This window comes from Leptosomus discolor, chromosome 20 (genome assembly GCF_034619465.1).
Source record: "Leptosomus discolor isolate bLepDis1 chromosome 20, bLepDis1.hap2, whole genome shotgun sequence".
NCBI classification, from domain to species: Eukaryota; Metazoa; Chordata; class Aves; order Leptosomiformes; family Leptosomidae; genus Leptosomus; species Leptosomus discolor.
The window spans coordinates 4872133-4891996 of record NC_141410.1 but is presented as its reverse complement, the minus strand read 5'-3'; the positions used below and the strand labels follow the sequence as shown (position 1 = coordinate 4891996).

Sequence of the window (19864 nt, the reverse complement as noted above, 5' to 3'; positions counted from 1 at the left end):
GAACATCTTTATTGCTTCAGCCTCTTCCTTGAAGTAGTCTTTGGCATGAGTATATTTTTTCCCTCCTCTCTGACAGAAAGCAATTTCCTTTCTCCCCTGAACGTCCTTCAGGCTCCGGTGATTCACACCCCAAAGCACCCTGTGACAAACTGACATTGTTGACCTGTTCTTGCTCCTGGGGGTGGCGAATGGTCCTCACCTGGAAAAACCCAACACGGCGCATCATCTCCGATAGCAGCAGCAGAAAATGCCTCTTCCGAGATATGTCATTTTCTCTCTTCTCGTAGGTGATGTCAAAGCACGAGTGGAGGATTGTTATGGTTTCTTTTCCTCTTGAAATTGTTCCTTGCAGCGAGGAAATGGTGAAATTCGAATGGGAAAAGCTGGGAAGGTGATGGGGCTTTGATAGCTGTAACTTTTACTTAGCCAGTTGTCTCGCTTGCAGCATTACTGATATGTTACTAACCTGAAGCCAAGAGGACTGATACAGCAAGGGAAAATTGTCGTCTGTCTTTTTTTTTTTTTTTTTAGGGGATCAAGAAATATCTTTTAATCCGAGCTGAACATGCCTGTGTTTATATCTGAGGTACATAACCTTTTCTTAAAAGAAAGAGTCTTACGTGTTTGCAAAGAGATTGCTGGGTTTAGTTGAAGTGTTGCTCAGCAGTAATGTTTAAGGCTTAACATTGGGAGGGATGGAGGGTTTGTCTCATTCATTATCTTTCTCGCTTAGATTTTTAGTAGGCACAAGGCAGGAAGTTCTTCTTCATTTAAATGAGAAATATCAAATATCTTCTGCTTATGAGAAGTTGCACTGCAGACTGACACAGGACATCCAGAAAACCAGTGCCAGAAGCTTTGGGTTTCAGGCTTCCTTTGTTTTCACTTTGTGTGTAAGCCAGAGCTTTGGAAACTCATGTTTTACTTTCATGAGAAAGACTCAGGCGATTTTATTTTCAAATACAGTTTCCATTGTCTGCATGGAAAAAGAGGCGTTTTGCTAAGCAGGGTTTAAACACAGTGCTATGGCAGATGCTTATGAAAATCATCGCAAGTTAAATACTGGTCTGCTTTTTCTGCATTCTGACTGGAAAACATTCCTTCTGATTTCTCTGTCTTCTCTCTAAACCTAGAGAATTACAAATGAGAGAAGCATTTGCCCCCCAGAGCTTAGTGTGCCACATATTGCTCAAACAACACTAAACTTCCCAAAGGGTAAGAGAAGAAATATCAGAGAGTATAGAGATATTTCTTCGGATAAGGAGGTTAGAATAACTTAGGATAATATAATTATGTTTGTTTTGAATGACTTTAGAATCACAAAGTCTTGGGAGGACTGCTCCATGTGCCAGCTTCTGGTCAGAATCAGTGTAAAACTGGAAGGAAGCCATTAGCTTGAGGAGGATAACTCGGGTGTACATTCATATTACTGAAAGCAGATGTGGGTTTATGGCTCAAGCCAAAATTTCAGAGTGTAAAGAGAATGATCTTTCCTCAATTCTTTATTGGTCAGAAAGGATGGGATGAATCAATACTCGTGTATTAGGGCTGGGAAGATGGCTTTCAGGACTGACATGTCTAATAGAGATGCTAGTGCAGCCTAGGAGCGACCAGAAAATCAAACCTGCTGCTGCCTGTGTGCAGCCATATACCTGCTGCTCTTCTGTATGAAAACCCCACAGCTTCCTGGGGCTTTTGAGTGTTGGTTGGTGTGAGGACATATGATTACAAAATGATTGCTTCATGGTGACTTGGAGAAACTTAGCTACGCGTGATTTCCATTGCACCTATGTGCTATGCTGCTCCCCAAAATGCAGCATCTGCAGCAGAGCATCGCTCTGAGATACCTCTGGCTTTTGTGTGCGTTCACCCACGAGAAGGAGATGTTTGGTTTACAAACATGGTGCTGGCCTGGGTTGTGATGTACAATGGTGTGTGATGTACATAAGTCCCACCCATCAGTAAAATTAGTATGTAGTCAAGGTAGATGGAAGCTTTTGCTTGCAGGCCATCAAATTTTTGGTAAAACTGTTTCTGGAAAGTGATATAGTGCCGGAGAAATCCTTGTGTGCCTGTGAATGGGGGAATGTTAAGCTCTGATTTTCTTCCTTTCAAGAAATAAGAAGGCAAAAGCTCTGTGTGGCTTTTAGTTTCTCACTTCCATTTTCATCAGAGGGGAAAAAAATAAAAATCACATCAGCACCACACTCTTTGCTGGAATGAATCCTTCTGCCTGACTTGCAGAGTTTTATAATAGAAATGCTGACAGACCCTTATTTATAATGGTGTGAACAAAGCCATGGTAATGGGCCTCGGAAAAGAGAAAGTGCTTAAACTTTTAGATGGCTGCGTATGGGATACAGAGAATTTCCGGAGGACTGTGAGCAGAAAACAAACCATGTTGTCCCTGGCATTGATGCAGGACATATGTGTTGTCAAAATACATGTAGGAGGAGACCAGAAATCAATGGGCAGCGCATGGACCTCACCAAACAAATTACACATCCGTGTTGCATTTGTTTGCAATATGTGGACATCCCCCCAAATCCACTTCTGCCTCCATCTCTGCTGCCGGTTTGTGCCTCCGCAGTCAAAGTGGGGTTTGATGGTGGGTCTGCTGCCGGGGAGGCTTGGCCTCCCATGGCTGGGTCTTGGTGGCTTAAAGGTGAGGGGGGATTTGTGGTGCAGGTGACTTCTGTCTGTGTGTTATCAGGAATTTTTGCTCTGGAGAGAAGCACTGAAATATTTTGGCCGGGAGCAATGTGTCTTGAGACTCCTTCATCTTATTCTGCACAGCTGTAAATAAGGTATTGACATACTGAACCAAACAAAACCAGACCGTACAGAATTGTCGGTAACAGCTCTCAATCTTGTCCAATTTACGCTCAGAGTAGCAAAGCAAGAAAGAAATGTATTTGTAAATTGTGGGGGGGAGAGTGTGGGAGGAAAACGCAGCTTTTAGGCACCTGGTCTGCAATCACTGCAGTGCAGGGGGAGGGTGGCAGCAGATACACCCAAGCCCTCCAATCTCTTTCTGGCAATGACCAGGAGAGAGCACTGTGGAAGAAGGCCCAGATTTCACAAAATTGATATGATAAACTGTGTTGTGCAGAGAGAAACTGGGATGTTGGAAGAAGTAACCAAGCGTGTTGATAGTCATGTATTACTTAGAACTTAATCACAAGAGGAGCCACCGGTCCATTGCACGACCGGCTTAGGGCACTATCCACCCCAGTGAAATGCTTGTTGCTGCGCTGATTTGCTGTACCTCAAAGGTGCCAAGGATGCAGGGCTCAGTTGCTTTGACATGGAGGGAGGAAGCCTCTGTTTCGCTTGGTGGAGCGATTTGCAAAGCCGAAATGCCTGTATCTGAGTGGCTCAGGAGAACGAGCCCAGCTCGTTGGGCCAAACAGCCAACCTCTGGGCTTTTCCAGCGAGCGCAGTGCACGTGCATGACCCATGGACGGCCCGAGCCCGGGCTGCCCCAAGCTTGTGAAAGCTGAAACTGGTTCAGTGAGTTATTCCAGAGCCCTTATGTTGAATATGATTTATGGTATGGTTTAAAATGGACCCATCCACCATGGTGAGGTACAGAAATACCCTGAGCCTGGGGAATCCTCCCAATCCCCTCAAACTCTCCCCAAGGCTTTGTAAGGCACAGATTTTATTTTATTTTTTTAAATCAAAAATAAATACTCTGAATAAGGAGGATTCTGTTCTTTCACTCCTGCATTTTGGAGACATACCTGCTCTTTGTTATGGACCTTTTGTCTGGGGAAGATTTGCTCCTTAATGAGCGTGGTTTCTGGCTAATCTTTGCTACTTTGAATTTTGTGGTAAGATCTTCTTTGGACAGAACTAGGTCGAGTATATTTCTATTGCCTCATGTTCTTAAAATCAGTTTGTCAGAGAGTCCTAAATAACACATTGCCTTATTCATAAACAGCCTGAGCGAATCAGGATTTGCAATATGTACCGCTGAAGCACAGTTCAGCCTGTGACAGTGATGTGTTACTCCGAGCCGCAAGCTTATCAAAGTCTTTCACTGCCTGAACTGCCGGCAGAAAGAAATACACTGAAGAATTATTTGAGCCTCATTTATTTAATGAGTCTACAGTAAAAATGAAAACTCCAAACTTGCAATGGTTTAAAAGCAAATTGAATTGCAGACTTTTCAAACCTGTAGAAATGCAAAGCTTTTTTTCATTGGGCAGAAATACATTTTGCCATTAGTTCATCTATTACAGCCTGTATAAATTGTGGTATCATGAAGTGTGTGAAATTGCTGGGGGAGTTCTGTGAGCCATGGCAGTGGCGAGTTCTGATATGCATGACTGGGAGCAGAATCCCATGTATAATACCTGGGGTTTCACCCTGTGACTGACAATGTAGATGATTAACACTGCTTCAAATACTGATAATTATGAAGAAAGAAAATGAGCAATATTTTAGTTGTTGGTCTTGCCTTTTCCTAGCCTAGCTAATAAAAAGCCAATTTTTCCTGCTTCTGCCCTTCATGTTGTCTGAAGTTCTGGATCCCAGCACATCACAGGGAGCAGGACTCTAAGCTGGAAGTCGGGAGACTAATTTTTTCTTACTTTTACTCCAGCAATGACCTGTTGTTTGACCTCGGACAATTTGCTTTCTTTACAGCTATTCGGTACTGCTATTTAGATTTGCCATATCCTAGGAGATAAGGCTTATGGCTTGCTTCTTACCAGAAAAGATCATCAGTTTCAACTGGATTTTGTGAATGCTAATATGGGACAGGTTTATGAGAAGTAATGTTTGTCACCAGATACTCTTCTATTTCAGAATGTTTCAGTGCATCTTGTTCCCACCCATATATTGCCCTAGCTACTGCTGGGATGTAAACCTTAGATGAGTTACCTGTAGATGTGGGTATATGTATCAGTTACTTACAATTATTGATCCTTATAGCAATAGCTCACTACTTTCATAACCTTCATTACATTGCGGCACGCATTGACTATTAAAAATACAACTTTGGTGCAGCAAAACTTTATCACATAGGGAAAATTGACTGCACATGGATTGTTTGGGGGAGCAGTGAGTCTGTGGTGATTAGATTCTGACTGGATCTGGTTGATATCTGGAAGTAGCCAAAAATTAATGCCATAGTGTTAATTATGTGGTTAAATAACCACAGTGTTAATTCAGACCTCATCGTTCTGTTGCTGTTGTTGCAGTTCTCTGTCAAGATTTGATTGTACAGTAGTCACTAGTCTGTATCATGCCTTTTCTGGTCCTCTCAGCAGAGAGGTCAAGGGCTGTAATGGGGACCAATTTCTAGCTACACTCTTCAAAAGGAGGGTGCACTCCATTGCTCATCTTAAACTGAGAAAATCGTCAGCTCCCTCCAGCACGGTATCATTCCCGTTTTGCTTTCCTTCTCTATCTCCACAGCCGTGGAGTCGCTGCATTCCTTGAACGACCAGATCTCCCATTTTATCGTCAACAAGTCAAAAACGCTGGACGAAGAAGAAGATGCCTTTTTGCCCAGCGAGAAGGAATCTCTGAAAAATGCCATGATGCTGATGAGGCACCTCCTAATGGATGCACAGGTAGGAAATCAATAAACTCCCATCTGTTAGGACCTGAGGAAGGCACGTTGCACAGCTCTGGAGGCAGTATGTCTCTTTTATGGGTGGTTTTAGCGGTGGAAAACATTAGTCCCTGGCACTTGCTTAAAACTGACTTTGGCTTCTAAAATCTGCAGCTGTGGGAAGGACATCTCGGTGCACAGAGCATGCAGCTTGTGATGGGGCTGGATCTCACATTTAGAGATGAAAATTGCTCTGAAGTTTTGGGAGAAAATGGAGCAATATACCCAGCATCAGTTCTAGCAAAAGAAAATCACTTTGCCGCTAAGCATCTGTGCTGAATCCCAGTTTTAGAAGTGCCAGACACATAACTGAGCTGTTGGTTTAGCCATGCTCTAAAATGCAAGTTAAAAGTCATGAAATGATGTGCAGATGTTGCTTTGTGCTTTTGCTTCTTCAACATAAAATCTCTTACTCTGCGGGTTTACTGTGTTACAGTGTGTTTCCTTCATCCTATAAAAAACCCTTTTGAAATATTCAGTATGTTTATTTTTTTATATTCCTTTTTCGTCTTTATTTGTAAAGCCTGGATGGAAAATGGCAGCTTGTATCAGAGGGTTGCTTTGAAAACAGGGTGGTCTCCTCTCTCTTCTCCTCTGGTAAGCCCCTAAATCTGGCAAAGCAGGTCTGAGACTGCCCCGAGCACTTCAGAGCTCTCCAGGGGTGGGGATCCCACAGCCCCTGCTCCACTCTTTGACCGCTCTCATGGGGGATTTTTTTATTTTTCTGAACATCTTACTAGTATTTCCCACATTGCAGCTTGTGCCCATCGCCTCTTGTTAGAGGCCTAAAAGAAAATAAAAGAGGAGGAAATTATTCTTGTAAGGATTAGCAAAATAATCTTCTTCAGGGCTTTTCCTGATTGCTATCCCATGCTAAGCCCGGGTTGCCATTGCATGTACCAACATGGGTTGGTGCTGATAGTATTACTGCAATTACCCAGCGCTCCATTAACCAACTGGTCCCCAGGGCCCAGGTTCCTGTGACTTGCTGCCAGCGTTTTACAAGTGCCTAAATGGAGAATGTAAACAGAGAAAGCTGCGCGTTTTCATGTTTTATTCCCATATTCTCCCATGTGGAGTCTGGTGGTTATCTTATCTGCTCCTCTCACTTTCAAAGCCTTTGGTCCTAATTACTTTGGCTAGTAGGGATCTTGCTGCATGCGAGAAGCGGCCTGGGAATCCCTGCTATTAGTGACATATGTATTTTAATGTTGGATATTTTTGCATGGGGAGTCAATCCAGGCTTTGGAGGCTGTGGAGCACACAGTGAGCAAACCATTACAGCTGTGCTCAGCATTTCGTTTCTATGAGTGTGGTGTTCATGCTGCTTCAGTTTGTCTTTAGCCAGGTCAGCTCCATTTACCCCAGTCCGATGGATGGAACAGGCTGCAACGTCACAGAGAATACGAAGGGCTGGGTTCTGCATTTGGATTTGCTCCCACAGCCTGTGCTGCAGGCAGGAATACCTTTGGGGGGTCAGCCATGAGAGTAGGCAGATGCTTACAGGTACCTGCATGTTGCAGATTAAAATAAATATGGGGCGAAAAGGTACCTATTGATAATCCCCTTGTGTGGGAATTCTTTTTTAGCACCTGAGAATTGCCTCACTACTTATCAGTTGTCCTGAATACGTATTAAGTGGTGCCTGTGACAGAATGACTGATTAAGGAAATGCTAACAACAATGGGGAAATGTCAAGTGCTCCTGCATCCTTGTGATGTGCCTGGATCTCCTCCCAGAAAGGACAGGATAGTTTTTTGCCTGGGATTTTCAGATTGGAAGGATGACAAGGTGCGAAGTGGTAGTGGTCAGTAAAAGGATAGAACTAAACAGTTGACAACATCAAGTACAGAAAAGCCCCGGTAAAATAAATCCTCTGAGGAATGAAAGAAACATAAGGCTGGCAGCAAGCTACCTAAACAGGAATATCACCGCCAGTGTGTGCATGTAAAGTACGTACTAACCCTGACTGCAGAGTGCCCTATGGCTCTAATTACACAGGAGGAAAAAATATCACCAATGCAATTATTTCCCTTTCCTTACCTGATCTCATTTCTTCCCAGCTAGTGTTTTATGGGAAGATGGAGCCCTGCAGCTCTAAACAAGACTGATTGTGCAAGGCTCTGTACAAAGACGAGATCCAGTGCCTCCCTCTCATACTTCCTTTCCTCCTCTCTTGGCGTGGACCTGACTTTGGCTGGTAGATAATTTGAGGAGAGACGATCCAGACTGAAATTTTTGGGTAGAAATTAGCTGGACTGCTAACCCACCTGAAGTGACTGATCAGAGGGAATGGTTGATGGGCTTTTCTCACTTCTCCGACACTATTAATCTGCTTTGAAAACACAGCTTGTGAGGATGAAGTCTCATGCCTGCTGATTTTCTGATGTGGAAAGAAATTGTACAAATTTTAGTAACTCTGCCTGGACACCAGGAAGCCAGGAGAAGTGGCCGAAGCAAAGGCTTAGGATCCACCATGGATCTAACTTTGATCTCAAGTAATTTTTTTGGCTTAAGATGAATCATGAAACCAATTAAACATAGTTTTCCACTTTGGAAAGTGCCATGAGCATTTTTAGGCCAGGCTGCGCTGGGGACCATGTGCATCTGCCTCTAAGGGTGCAGGTCTTCACTCTCAGCAATGAGGACAAGATAACAAGGATGCTTATCAACCTGGAGAAGAGCAACCACGGCACAGAGGCATTGGGGAGTTTGTTCAGGGTTTCACAGACATATTTTCTGATAGTCAGAATGTGGATTCCATGCTCCTGAGTGTCAGCCCAGTCCCTTCATTAGAACATATTTATTTCTCCCTTGGCTTCTTGGAAGAATCTCTTTCCCCCATCTGTTTTGTCAATTTACTCTACTTTTCACTGATTTTCATGCCTCAGTTATTGCAGGACAAGCAACAGTGACAGTAGTGACTATGGCTTCATAGGAGAAATTTGCCATGCTGGAGGTCACTTGCTGGTAAACACAGAATAGAGAAACAGCTGTTGAATGAGGAAAAAAAAAATCCTTTCCTCTCCCATATGCAATAGGGCTTTCTCTATGGAGAACGGGGCATTACCTTGCATATTTTGCACTCCTCCTGCCTGCAGAAATGTTGTGATGTCAACTGAAGTAGCATTGGCAGGTTGAGTGTGAACACGGTGCTGGGAGCCGCAGGGCTCACTGGCCGAGAGGTGGCTACTGATCTGTCAGCCCCGTCAGCGGTATTAAACTGTGTGTGGGGATAGGTAATAAGCTATGTGGAGTCTCCCAGCAATAGGCTGTCAGCTCAAATTCTGCCCAGGGAAGACAGAGATTTAATGAAAGTCATTACAATCTGCAGGGATCTCTTGACCCCGGTGGTCTCCATCCATTACACACCCCAGATAGGATTTCCTCATCATGAAAATACCCCGTCAGAGAGATTGCTCACTGACCCATATGCTCACTGCTGGGCTGGCAGAACCCTGGAAAGGGAGCCTGACCCTCCCTCCGAGTGAGGGCTGGAGCTTTGCATCTCGATTGCTCATTTGTCGTATTTGTTTCAGGTTTGCAGCAGCTTCCTGACGTCAGTCTGGAGGTGCAAAGGCATCACGTTCCCCTAAACAGTGCTTAGCAAGTCATCATCTGCATAGCAGAGCTGGAAGGGGGGAGAAATCGGAGAGGAAATTGAAATAGTGTTATATGAACTAAAAGGTGTTCTTAGATAATGTGGGTGCATAAAAGCAGATGGAAAGAAAAGGTGCATTTATTCTATATGACATGTTCCATCCTCCACATAGTATAGGAGTGAATAAACAATTTCATTTCTGCCAGACAGCCCCGTGCAAGATGCTATCGCAGGGATACGGCAGCCTATGATAGATTGTCATTGTTGTCAATCATTTCTGACAGTCCTATTATGCTCAGAAAGGATGTTTGCTCTGTGCATGTTGTTTTATAATCCTCAGAGGTGGAATTTTATAGCCTAGCAGTGTTTTTTCCTCAGACGTTTCCCTAAGCAGGATTTATTGCTTCTGAGACACACGTGACGTGAATCCGTTATACCTTCAAACTTTAAATCTCCCCCAGCTTTGCCTAAATTACTTTTTCTTTTGTTTTGTTTCACTTGACTTTCTGTTTCTAATTGCTATTGCGAGAGACTTGACTGGCATGGAGCAGAAGGTACAGAACATCTAAGGGCTGAGTCATATGCATCAGCTCTAATCTAGCAGTTTGCCGAAGCAATTTGTCTAATGAGTTGAAAAGGTGCATCCAGGCACTAGCATCAGCCTTCAACGCAGGGTAATATTCTCTCTTATATGAAAGAACACGTGTAATTTTTCTGGATGCCTGACCTTAAAATCCAAGCTTTCAGGATGTTCAGTACATTTAGTTACTTCCATGAAGTGTTTAATTGACTTCAAGTGGATTTTAAGTTCTTTGGGAGAAATACCATCTTTTCATTCAGTTCCTTTCCTAACAGTGTTGTGATTATCATCAGGGCCCTCTCAGGTGTTGTTATAGAAGTAATAAATGGACATAGAGACTATCTTTTGGTTTGGACTGGAATTTTCAGATCCAATCATACTTAAGAACAAGATTAGCTTAGTGACCTTGTGGGGCTCCTGGCTTAAATTTAATTGGATTTCAGTTGTTGACTAGGCATAAGGGTGTGAGGATGTAGAGATATTCAATCACTGCTCTGCTGAGTGATTCCTTTCTTAGATAAAGACAGAAAGTAAACCTGATGATATTCTAGCCTGAGTTGTTAACAAAATAGTATGGTCATTGCCCAAAAGGCATAGGGGAAAGAACCTTTCATTTACGTTTGAAGGTTTTTTTCTTTAAAATCTGGTGTTCTAACATTTTACTCTGAATAAAATGGCTCCAGCACTCATTAGCTAGTGAGATGAACCTTTAACAAGACAGGTAGATATTGCTGGAAGTTGATACCAGTTTGGGTAGAGGATTTTGCTTGTTTTTCTTTGGAAAATATTTGAGCGTTTCAGTTGTCACCACCATAAACCCTTTAAGTTTGACACTGGGATCCTGTGAATAAGTAATTTAAGGTGAGAGTCTTTCAGTTTTTGAAAGAAAGGAAAACCTACTTGGCACGACCTACTTTTAGCCATTCAACATCCCACCAGCTGTTTACCTTTGTGTTTTTGTATTAACCTCCATTCCTTTCCTCACCTAGGAAAACAAAATAGTTTCTTGAGCTCTTTTACTTTATGATCTTTTCTTCGGTAGTTTCTGTTGTCTCTCCGAGGCAGGCTGTTACTGAGATGGCTGTGATAATACCTGCAGAAGTAGTAGCAGAGCAGTGCTATTTCATCAACTGACCTTTAAAAAACAATTCTTGTTTTCTACGGAGGTCTGTTGTACAAAACTGACCATGTTGTTGCAATATTTTGCTTGCTAGTTAAACATTTACCACCACCTGCTCTTCAGATTTTTAGCAGATCGAGCTTCAGGAGCAAAACCCTAGGACCTTTCCTTTCATGCTAGTGGGTTGAATTAGTATCAACAGGAAGAAAAGGGAAGGGAAGATTTGCTCTTTTTTTCAAAAAACTTACATTACTTGAGTTCTGAAAGCAGCCTTGCCACACTGATGTGTTTCAGAGGATGCAGAAATAGATACGATGTTAATTCTCTGTAACGGAACATTATCAAAATGCACTTGTAAATTGGTGTTCGTGTATGTCAGTGTTCACATTTCATAAGCTGGTTTGGCTTGGAGAAAATCTTCAATTAAAATCAGGATTTATTTAGGAGAAACCCTGAAAAACAAACTTGCTGCTCTGCACATTATATTTTTTACATTGATCTTGCCATCCCTTTCCATAAGAAGAAATCTTTTTAGCCACTTCCAAGCTGGTAACACATCTTCTAATGATCCCTCTAGGTCTAGTCTGAAAGGGAGCGTGGAAGAGCCTTGCTTCTGTTGAAGGAGAAGGTAAAATGCAGAACCTAGCAAGCTCCATTGAGGACTGTGTTGTGCCTAATGACATCATTAGAGCGTGTTACACAAGCCTGGTTTGCGGCGCCTGTCCCTAAACGTGTACCTGACAGCCTGCTGCCTCTCTTCATGGTCTGGGAGAGGAAAAATTGATTTGTGGACTGCCTCTATTAGTTCAATTTATTTGGAGAATGACGTGCTGTCTAATGAGGGGAGAGCAAAGACACCCTTAACATAGATGTGCTGTAACGTGCACGCTGCTGTCTTTACCAGCACAGCTCTGAGCATCATTAGTCACCCCCAAATGCTGGCGCTTGGTAGGAGCTGTGATCCTCTTGAATATTATACCTTGGCCTCTCTGGTTATACTTTGCCTCATTTTGGCCACCTGTAATTTATTGCTTCATACGGTGGGGGGAGTTCAGGCTGGTGTTCTCTGTCCTTCATTTTTAGTGTAAGGGAGAGACTTTCTGAAATCTGTGATGCTATTTAGTAGTTAGTATTAAGTTAAGTGACAGAGCAAATTTCCTTACTGCGCATAAATGGAGGAAAAGGTGGGTTTTGTGCACCCTCTGATGCATGACTGAAGAGGCCAAAAGCCCCGTATGGTTCAAACCAATCTATCCCAGATGTGTATGGCCAGCGAAGGAAAAGCTAATGCAGATTGGAAGATAATTTTTCTCTGAGTATTTAAATTTAATTTCTTTCCAGATATTTAAATTTGGAAAATTTGCCTTGCAACAAGTCTGTCCTGACCTGATCATTTTAGACAAGGTGGCCGTGGCTGATTCAGGGTCTGCTTTAGCCTATTTTGCTGTAATTCCAACTCTTGACCCGTCCATCCTTCACCCCACGTCCCACACTGGAGTGGCCTCATGGCCCCAGTGGGGCTCTCGGTGTTCAGCTGGTGTGGGAGGAGCAGGTTTGTCCAGCGTTTCCTCTGTCTGACACCAATACGCGTGATCAGGCTGGTGCTTGGATGTCAAGTCAGAATAGTTGTGGCTGTACATTCTTCAGTGATATCGCTTGCAGGGCTGTCATCTGAGGGTCACCATGGTCATTTAGCTACAGCTGTACCCTGGCCAGCCTCCGCTACTATCCTCCCCTGGGACTGGAAAGAAAAAGACATCCTGAATGTGTTAAATCCTTATCCGTACAAAACATGACTGCCTGCATCATGAAGAGAATCTAAATTCAGCTGGTTCCTCATGAGTGGATGCTTGTTGTTACTGAGGCACCTGCCGTCTTGCCATCACGGGGCTGCGTCTCAATTTGCTTCTTGTCCGTGTGGTGCAGGATGTGTTGCAGTTCTTGATATACTTTGCTCTGTTGCTGCAGAGCTGGGCTGGGAGCAGTGGAAAAAACCAATTTCTGAGGCAGGGAGGAGACGGTCACTGTATTTGCAGGGCTGAGCATTGGGATGTGGCGGGGAAGTCCTCTTAAATGATCTGATTGTGGAAAGCAAGACTTGGGAGGGGATAGAAATCTGTCATAATGGGGGACAAACCTGAGCTGGGACCATGTGAAGGATGGATTCTCTTGCCTACCATTGCTGCAACAAAATATTTACATCACTAAGTAACAGTCCTGAAAAACAACATTACAATTGCTGCCACCTAAGTCCTGTAAGACTGATGGTAATGCATTTGGTATAAGATGGTTCAGCACGACGACATCGGGTTGGTTCTGATTTCATTCTCCCTCTTGCTTGTTTTGCTCTCCTTTGGTACTGGAAAATGTTCGTTATTCTGAGCTAGGTTTGATACTGAGGTCAAAAGCTCAGAAATGCTTTCAGTTTTGCAAGCCTGCAAGAGTAGAAGACTCAAAAAAATGACTTGTACAAACAGGAGAGCACAACCCCTTGTTTAAAAGGTACAGGAGTGAGATTCTGAGTGAGGTCTGTTGTTCGTTTAATTGCCTATAAATTAGTATTGATTTTTGGTTTTCATTATGATGTGAAGGTCAGCAAGAATGGTCATACCAGTGGAGAGGTCAAAATTGGATGTTGTATGGGAGCAACTCAGCACTGTGCATCTGAGAGGAAGAAATACGTATAAGTGTGTATATATGAAAGGGTACAGCACTTGAGAAAGCAAGACAGACATCTTTCTTTAAGTCAGAAGGGAACCAAGACTGATTAAAAGAGAAAATGTGTAAAGAAGCCGAGATCTCTGCAGGCAGTTCTCTGTAGATAGTAGATATTGCAAATTAAGCTCATACCCAGATAGTTCCAAAATGCCAATTTCTCTGACTCCTTCACTCACAAAACGCCCTCGCACCTCTGAGCAGGTGGTCCAGGACAGAGTGTTTCAAATGCAGAGTCCTTTTGAACAAGAAGGAAAAGAAGATGACAATTTTGTGTCACTTAAGACGTGATGTATATTCATGAGTGGGGTGTGTGTGTGTGTGTGTAAAAGCTCTGCAAGCTTTAATTAGAGTTCATGAGAGATAAACGAAAAGTATCTTTGTTAAATGTAGAAGAAGCAATTAGGGGAGACCAGAGTGTATCTGCTGTCACAGCAGTTTATCAGCAATGCAGATTTTCAGTTAATAAGAAAAGAAAGCCCGAATTGTGTAGCCAACAAATGAAACAGAAGATCCCGGTTAGCTTCACTCTGTGCTCAGGAAACGTTTTCTGCACAAGTCAAGGGCGTGAAGACTCAAGAAAACATGTTTTATTCCTTCCAAAGGCTCAATATGTTTTCTTCTGCCTGAAGAGTCTCTTGCTCCATTTCTAGTTAACAAACAAGAAAAAAACAACTGCTAAGCCCCCAAAGCAAGCTGCATCAGTACCGTGCTGCCATAATAAGCCACCGGGAAGCCCGGGAGCTCCATCACAAAGCAATTACTTCTCCTGAGTCAGCTGCACACTTTCCCTCCAACCTGTGAGCTCAGGGGTCGTGGAAGTTGAACCTGGCTGGGAGGTGCGAGCCAGCCAATCTTTACAGTTATACTTTTGTCTCTGAAAGACTAATAAATATTTAATGGCTCTGTGAGACAGTGAGCATTTGCGTTCTTTCCCCATGTATCCACAGTTGCTTTGAGCACTTGTTTGAGAAAAATTAAGCTATTTCTCTGAATTCATGCCTCAGATGCTGGATAGGGAGCTAATTTTGCAAGCAAAAGCTGTCTTATTTTTGAAAGCAAATTCTAATGGAAGAGATGGATTTTGAAAGAGAATGCTGGTCTGCTATTCCTGCTGAAAAGAGGCAAAAATATTCAGAACAGCCATGTGAGTTAACCCTGGCAGCAGATCCTGTCCAGATGTTGTAATCCTTTATACTTTAACTCCTTCTAGGCCGTTGGCTAAGCTGCTTTGTAGTGAATGCATCCATGTTAAATACCCTTTGCCTGATTTCTTTTACCCAGAGCTTTGGCAAACTACAGATTTTCTCTGGGCTCAAATTTTCTGAGCAAGGAGGTGGATTCACTGTTTGCAAGACTCTGTCATCACTTAAGATCTGCTCTCCCTCTTGGGAAAAAGTGTCTTTTATCTGTTGTGTAATTTTAAGGATGTAATTTAATTCCCATCTTCCTCATTTATCTGTGAGTTGGGAATAATATTTGCCTACTTCACAGTGATCGTGTGAGGATCTTCATTAATTAATGTGTAAAAGCTTTGAGATCCTTAGGATGAAAATTGCTTTAAAAGATGCTGTTAATAATAAATATCAAGTAATGCACCTTGGTACTTCTTAGCAATAATTGGTGCTATCATTTCTGCCCAACTCTTCCATGAATTAAAAGGCTTTGAGTGGAACTGGAACCACGAATGGGATTGGGACCAATTAACATGCAATCATATGTCAGGTTTTATATCCTTGACTCTCCTGTCATGGGACTCTCAGGGGAAATCTCCATGGATTTTAATGGTACAATGTCAGAATTCAGCCCCAGACGTGTTTGTGTGATAATTGCCAGATAGCCTGAATTCTTCTGGTAATTTTGTTGCTTAGTGATTAAGCCAAAAGCAAAACTATGCTAGTTTAATATTAACATACGTGGAATTAGCCACTCTTTCTGCAAGTTAAATGTTACATGAACATTTTCATTATAAGGGAACCACGATTTTTTTTTCTTTTGATATTTGAATTTAATTAGCTGTTCTGTTGAAATGCTGATAGTTTTTGACCTGCTCTTTGTGCTTAACCTCCACTCCAGTGTGTGGAGGCTGGCCTTTATGGAAAATCCAATAATTTGCTGCTCAGTCACCCAATTCAAACTTCTATTAGATTTCAAGCACGCAACACTTACTCTTTTAAATGTGGAGGCTCTGAATATGTATCCCATGTAAATAAAAAGCTCACATAAAGAAATGACCTGATCTTTCAAAGATATCAACATTATGGAAGGGGAAAGCACCGAACCCTGGAAGGACACATGGGATGGAGCCGGGAGAAAGGATCATGTGAATTAAAACCAAATTAATGTGTAAGAAAGTTGATGCCCAGTAAGGTGCGAATTTACAGCAAAGCATTTCCCCCTTACCAGCAACCCTGGCCACCCCTCTTGCTCATTGCGGAGTATGAACTGTGCCGTACGAAGCGCCCTGTGAACATCCCTGGTGCCACATGGGGGAGATGTTGAAGAAGAGCTGGATCTCTCCACTCCAGCACACCGACTTCCCAGGGCAGAGCAGCCCGAGGTGTTTAGGAGCCTAATTCCTTTGAATTCCTCCTCCCCCCGTATCATAAGCATTTAAACATGCCATATAAAAGGTGACTGTGGCAAGCCATCTGATAAATTATCCCACTTGGCTTGAGAGTGCATGTAACCTCTTCCAGTGCTGAAGGTAAGACCACGAAGTGGTGGAGCAAGGTAAAATAACTAGTGATGCAGTCCGAGTGCTGAATCTCTTCACGCTGAGGCAGCACCTTGTTTTAGCATCACTGCATCTCTTGCGCTCCTGCCTGGCAATCTGTGGTTCTGAAGGGAGGGTTTGGAGGAGCGGAGAGAGGCTGGCTGGCTGGCGAGGCAGTCAGCGGGATTTCTTGCTGCTGTTTCTAATATGCACAAAGTAGCGATAGGCTCACGCAAGTGGCTTGTGATTTACTCAGGCCCATTGGCCATCTTCCTTGTTTCTTCTTAAAATGATACTTTTCGTGCCGCCTGTTAATGCTTATTTATGCATGAGAAATCTCCAGAGAAATGGCTGTAGGGAAAGAGAATATATGTACTATGTGAAAGTCAAAAAAGTAAGGTTTTCTTTTTGAAATACCTTTCCAATATCCACTTTATTCTGCAATGGTTTAAAAAGACATTTGCTTTAGGACTGATCTGTTTTATAATATTCTAGCAGCTAGGTTAACAGGTAGAAGCAGTATATTTCTAAAGGGGGTGAGTTTTGACCACAGCAGGAGGCAGGCTGGGGGAAGCCAAGATATTCTAATTTTTCAGCTTAAAAAAAAAAAGAAAAGAAAAGAAAAGGAAAAAAAAAGCTACAAATACACAGCACATCCCCAAAAAGCTGAGAGTGCTGCCCCCTTTGAAAATGTGCTTCAGCTGACTTCAGGGGAGCTTTGGCTCCTCTTTCAAGCACGACCTTCCCTTTCTGGCCACGGACTGCCAGAGGCTGAGAGAATATAGCAACGTTTTTCGTCTCTGTCTTTCTACATAGAGGAATTCAAAATCACTGCATGATGTGTGCCCCAATTAATATTCCCCAATTGTTTCCGTTTCCCTTCCAAATGATGTCAGTCTCTGTTATTTTTGGCATAGTGATAGTAAGAGGAATGTCTGGTTTTCTGAAATATTTTATCTGTCATTTTTGTGTTTGCAACAATCTCTACTCATCTCAGGATTTTTCTTTTTATCCATCTGGTTTTGTCTTACATTGCAAAAGACCTAAAATAAAATAATGAAAACTGTCTTAATCTATTACCACTCAGTTTGTGTGTTATTAATAAAGAAGGCAGTGTAATTAGGCTGCAGAACGCACAGTGAACACAACATTAAGATGTCCTTAACTAACATCTGTGGCTGATCCTTGTCTTATATTGGCACAAGCCACCAAGATTTCCCATGAAAACAGTATTTGTGTCTGGCATAGCTTTTACAGAATACAGTGGCTTCATTTTTTTACTAGCTGCCTGTTAAAAGAAAGCATGAAATTCATGGCAATGAATGCTCAGCTCTATTTCAGTCGTAGTTAAGGTGCAGATCCTGGTCTCAGCGCTGTTGTTGCTTTGCTGAAAACTTCTTTCTCTTGTGCTCTTGGTCGTTGAGCTGATGGGATGCTGTGGGCAGAAACTCCTCCCTAGGAGGCACTTCTCTTCTGCCACTTGCGGTCCTCCGTCCCATGGCAAACCCCTGCGATCCCCACCCTGGTGCATCTAACACAGCTGCCTGCAAGGCCAGGAAGCAACGAGGCGCTTTTCCACTCTTTCATCAGCCCAAGCTGGTGGTTTGATCTTCTGCCTGTGCAGTCCTGAGGAGTGACCTGTGACATGTCAGATCTCTTGAACCAAGGGCATCAAAGATGCCTCCGTTTCAACTCGCTCCCAAAGACGGTGGCAGATCTTACCGTTAATGCACACGTAGTGCTGCAAGGATGTTGCTGCCGCAGAGCTAGCTATGTCTGACGTGCCCCATCCCTCCCCCTTTGACATCTTTGAGCTGCTAGCAGGGGACTGAAAAGGGACCTTTTGAAGAGGAGGGATGTTTCCCAAGTCAGGTGTGTCAGCCTCAGCATCTTTGGCAAGGGCTGCTATTCCAAAACAAACTGCTCAGAGTCGTTCTGAACGATTTCAGATTAAATTCTTCAGATGTAGGCCAAACTTGGGCCAAATTTTCAAAACTTGGCTTCTTTGGATTTTCACGACGTGATTCTTTCAGGGTGCAAAGTTGCATTTACACAAATGGCATTTGGTCTCAAAAAGGAGGGGAAGTGGTACTCGGAGATCATTCCCATTTCGTTTAAAATACAAAGGAAGCAGTTCCCATGATTACAGACTTCTTAAAAAACCCCTATGAATAATGCAGTTGAGTTTCTGTTAAAAAGCTGCGGCAGCGATGCTGTAACTCTCATGAATGCATGGAACTGAAGGCATAATTATAATTTTTCCACGTGGCCAGTTGCCACTTCCACAGCTGTGACACTGCTGGGGGTGAGGGGGACCAGAGGCTCTTCCAGCTCTGGGCACTCTGCTGCCTGCACAGGGTTCATCAGAGCCCTTCCTTGGCTAATCTTGGAGGGAAAGTCTATCTGGAAAATGCTGCTGGTACCTTCTTCCCTTAATTCTCTGATTTGGTGAAGGGGTACTAGATCAACAGAAGTGTTGCTTCGTAGGCATTTACTTCCACTGGGTTTTGGGGGGTTTTTTGGGTTCCTTCTTTACCACATTGACATCCTGTTAAAGCTGGTGCAGCAAAAGAAGCCAAATTCTTCCATATTTCTTGGTGTAAACTTGGAAATAAAGGGGAAGCTTCAAAGCTGCTCATTGCAATCATTAGTCATTGTCTTTGCAGCCAGAGAACGGCCCTGCTTTTCTGTTGGGCCCCCATGGACTGTTCCTTGCCAAACCGTCCAAACACTTTGTTATCTTTTGTATGGACCTGAGAGGAGGATTAAGATGTTACCACCCAAAACACAGGTGGAAAACCAGCACAGGTTACTGTCTAGTGCAGTCAAAACAGGAGCACTTTTGTAGCTGGGGCTTCATTTGAGTGCACATGTGAGATGAAAATTGAATAAGGGCTTTTTTTAAAGGGTTTAAAGGGTTAAAAATCATGTTTACCGTGAAAAGTTGCGTACAATAACTACGCACTCCCTACTCATCTTGTTAATGTAATCCCAAATTATTAGCCAACCCGAATCTTCCTGCTGTGCTCACAATGCTCATACGATCAGTGATGACTCTGCACGAACAAGAAAATAAACCCGTCCTACAGCTGTATTAATGTATCAGCTCCACTGAAAACACGGAAAAATGCGATGTTTGCAAAAAGGGGAAGGGGAATTGATAGCGCAAGGGATTGTATTGTGGCACATCTGGGAGTAGAGCACACAATGGAGAGTGAATAAAGACCTTATAAAAATATTTGGCAGCAACTCCTCTAAATCTTTCAAGGTATGAGTTTCTTATTTTAGTTGATTTACTGATCTGACAAAGAAGCAATCATCGTTAATCAAAATAACTCACTCCCACTCTGTGTATGAAAGCTGAAGTTAGATGAAGGTCATGGAAAAGAGATGATAAACTAGCCTGGGGTGTTTAGCAGTTGGAGTTTATTAGGAAGCCCATTCTAGAGGGGAAACAGATTTTTGCAAATGCTGATTATTTTTAAAATGGATTTTTAAAAAAATAA

At 42.9% G+C, this 19864-nt stretch overlaps 1 protein-coding gene across 1 annotated transcript in view; it reads left to right on the top strand.

Moving 5' to 3' along the window:
• The window catches only part of KAZN (kazrin, periplakin interacting protein), a 222066-nt gene that overhangs the window by 49987 nt on the left and 152215 nt on the right, over nt 1-19864 (top strand). The window contains exon 2 of the mRNA XM_086476148.1: nt 5428-5585. Coding sequence (XP_086332274.1) covers nt 5428-5585 — 158 coding nt within the window. The remainder of the gene's footprint in view (nt 1-5427; nt 5586-19864) is intronic.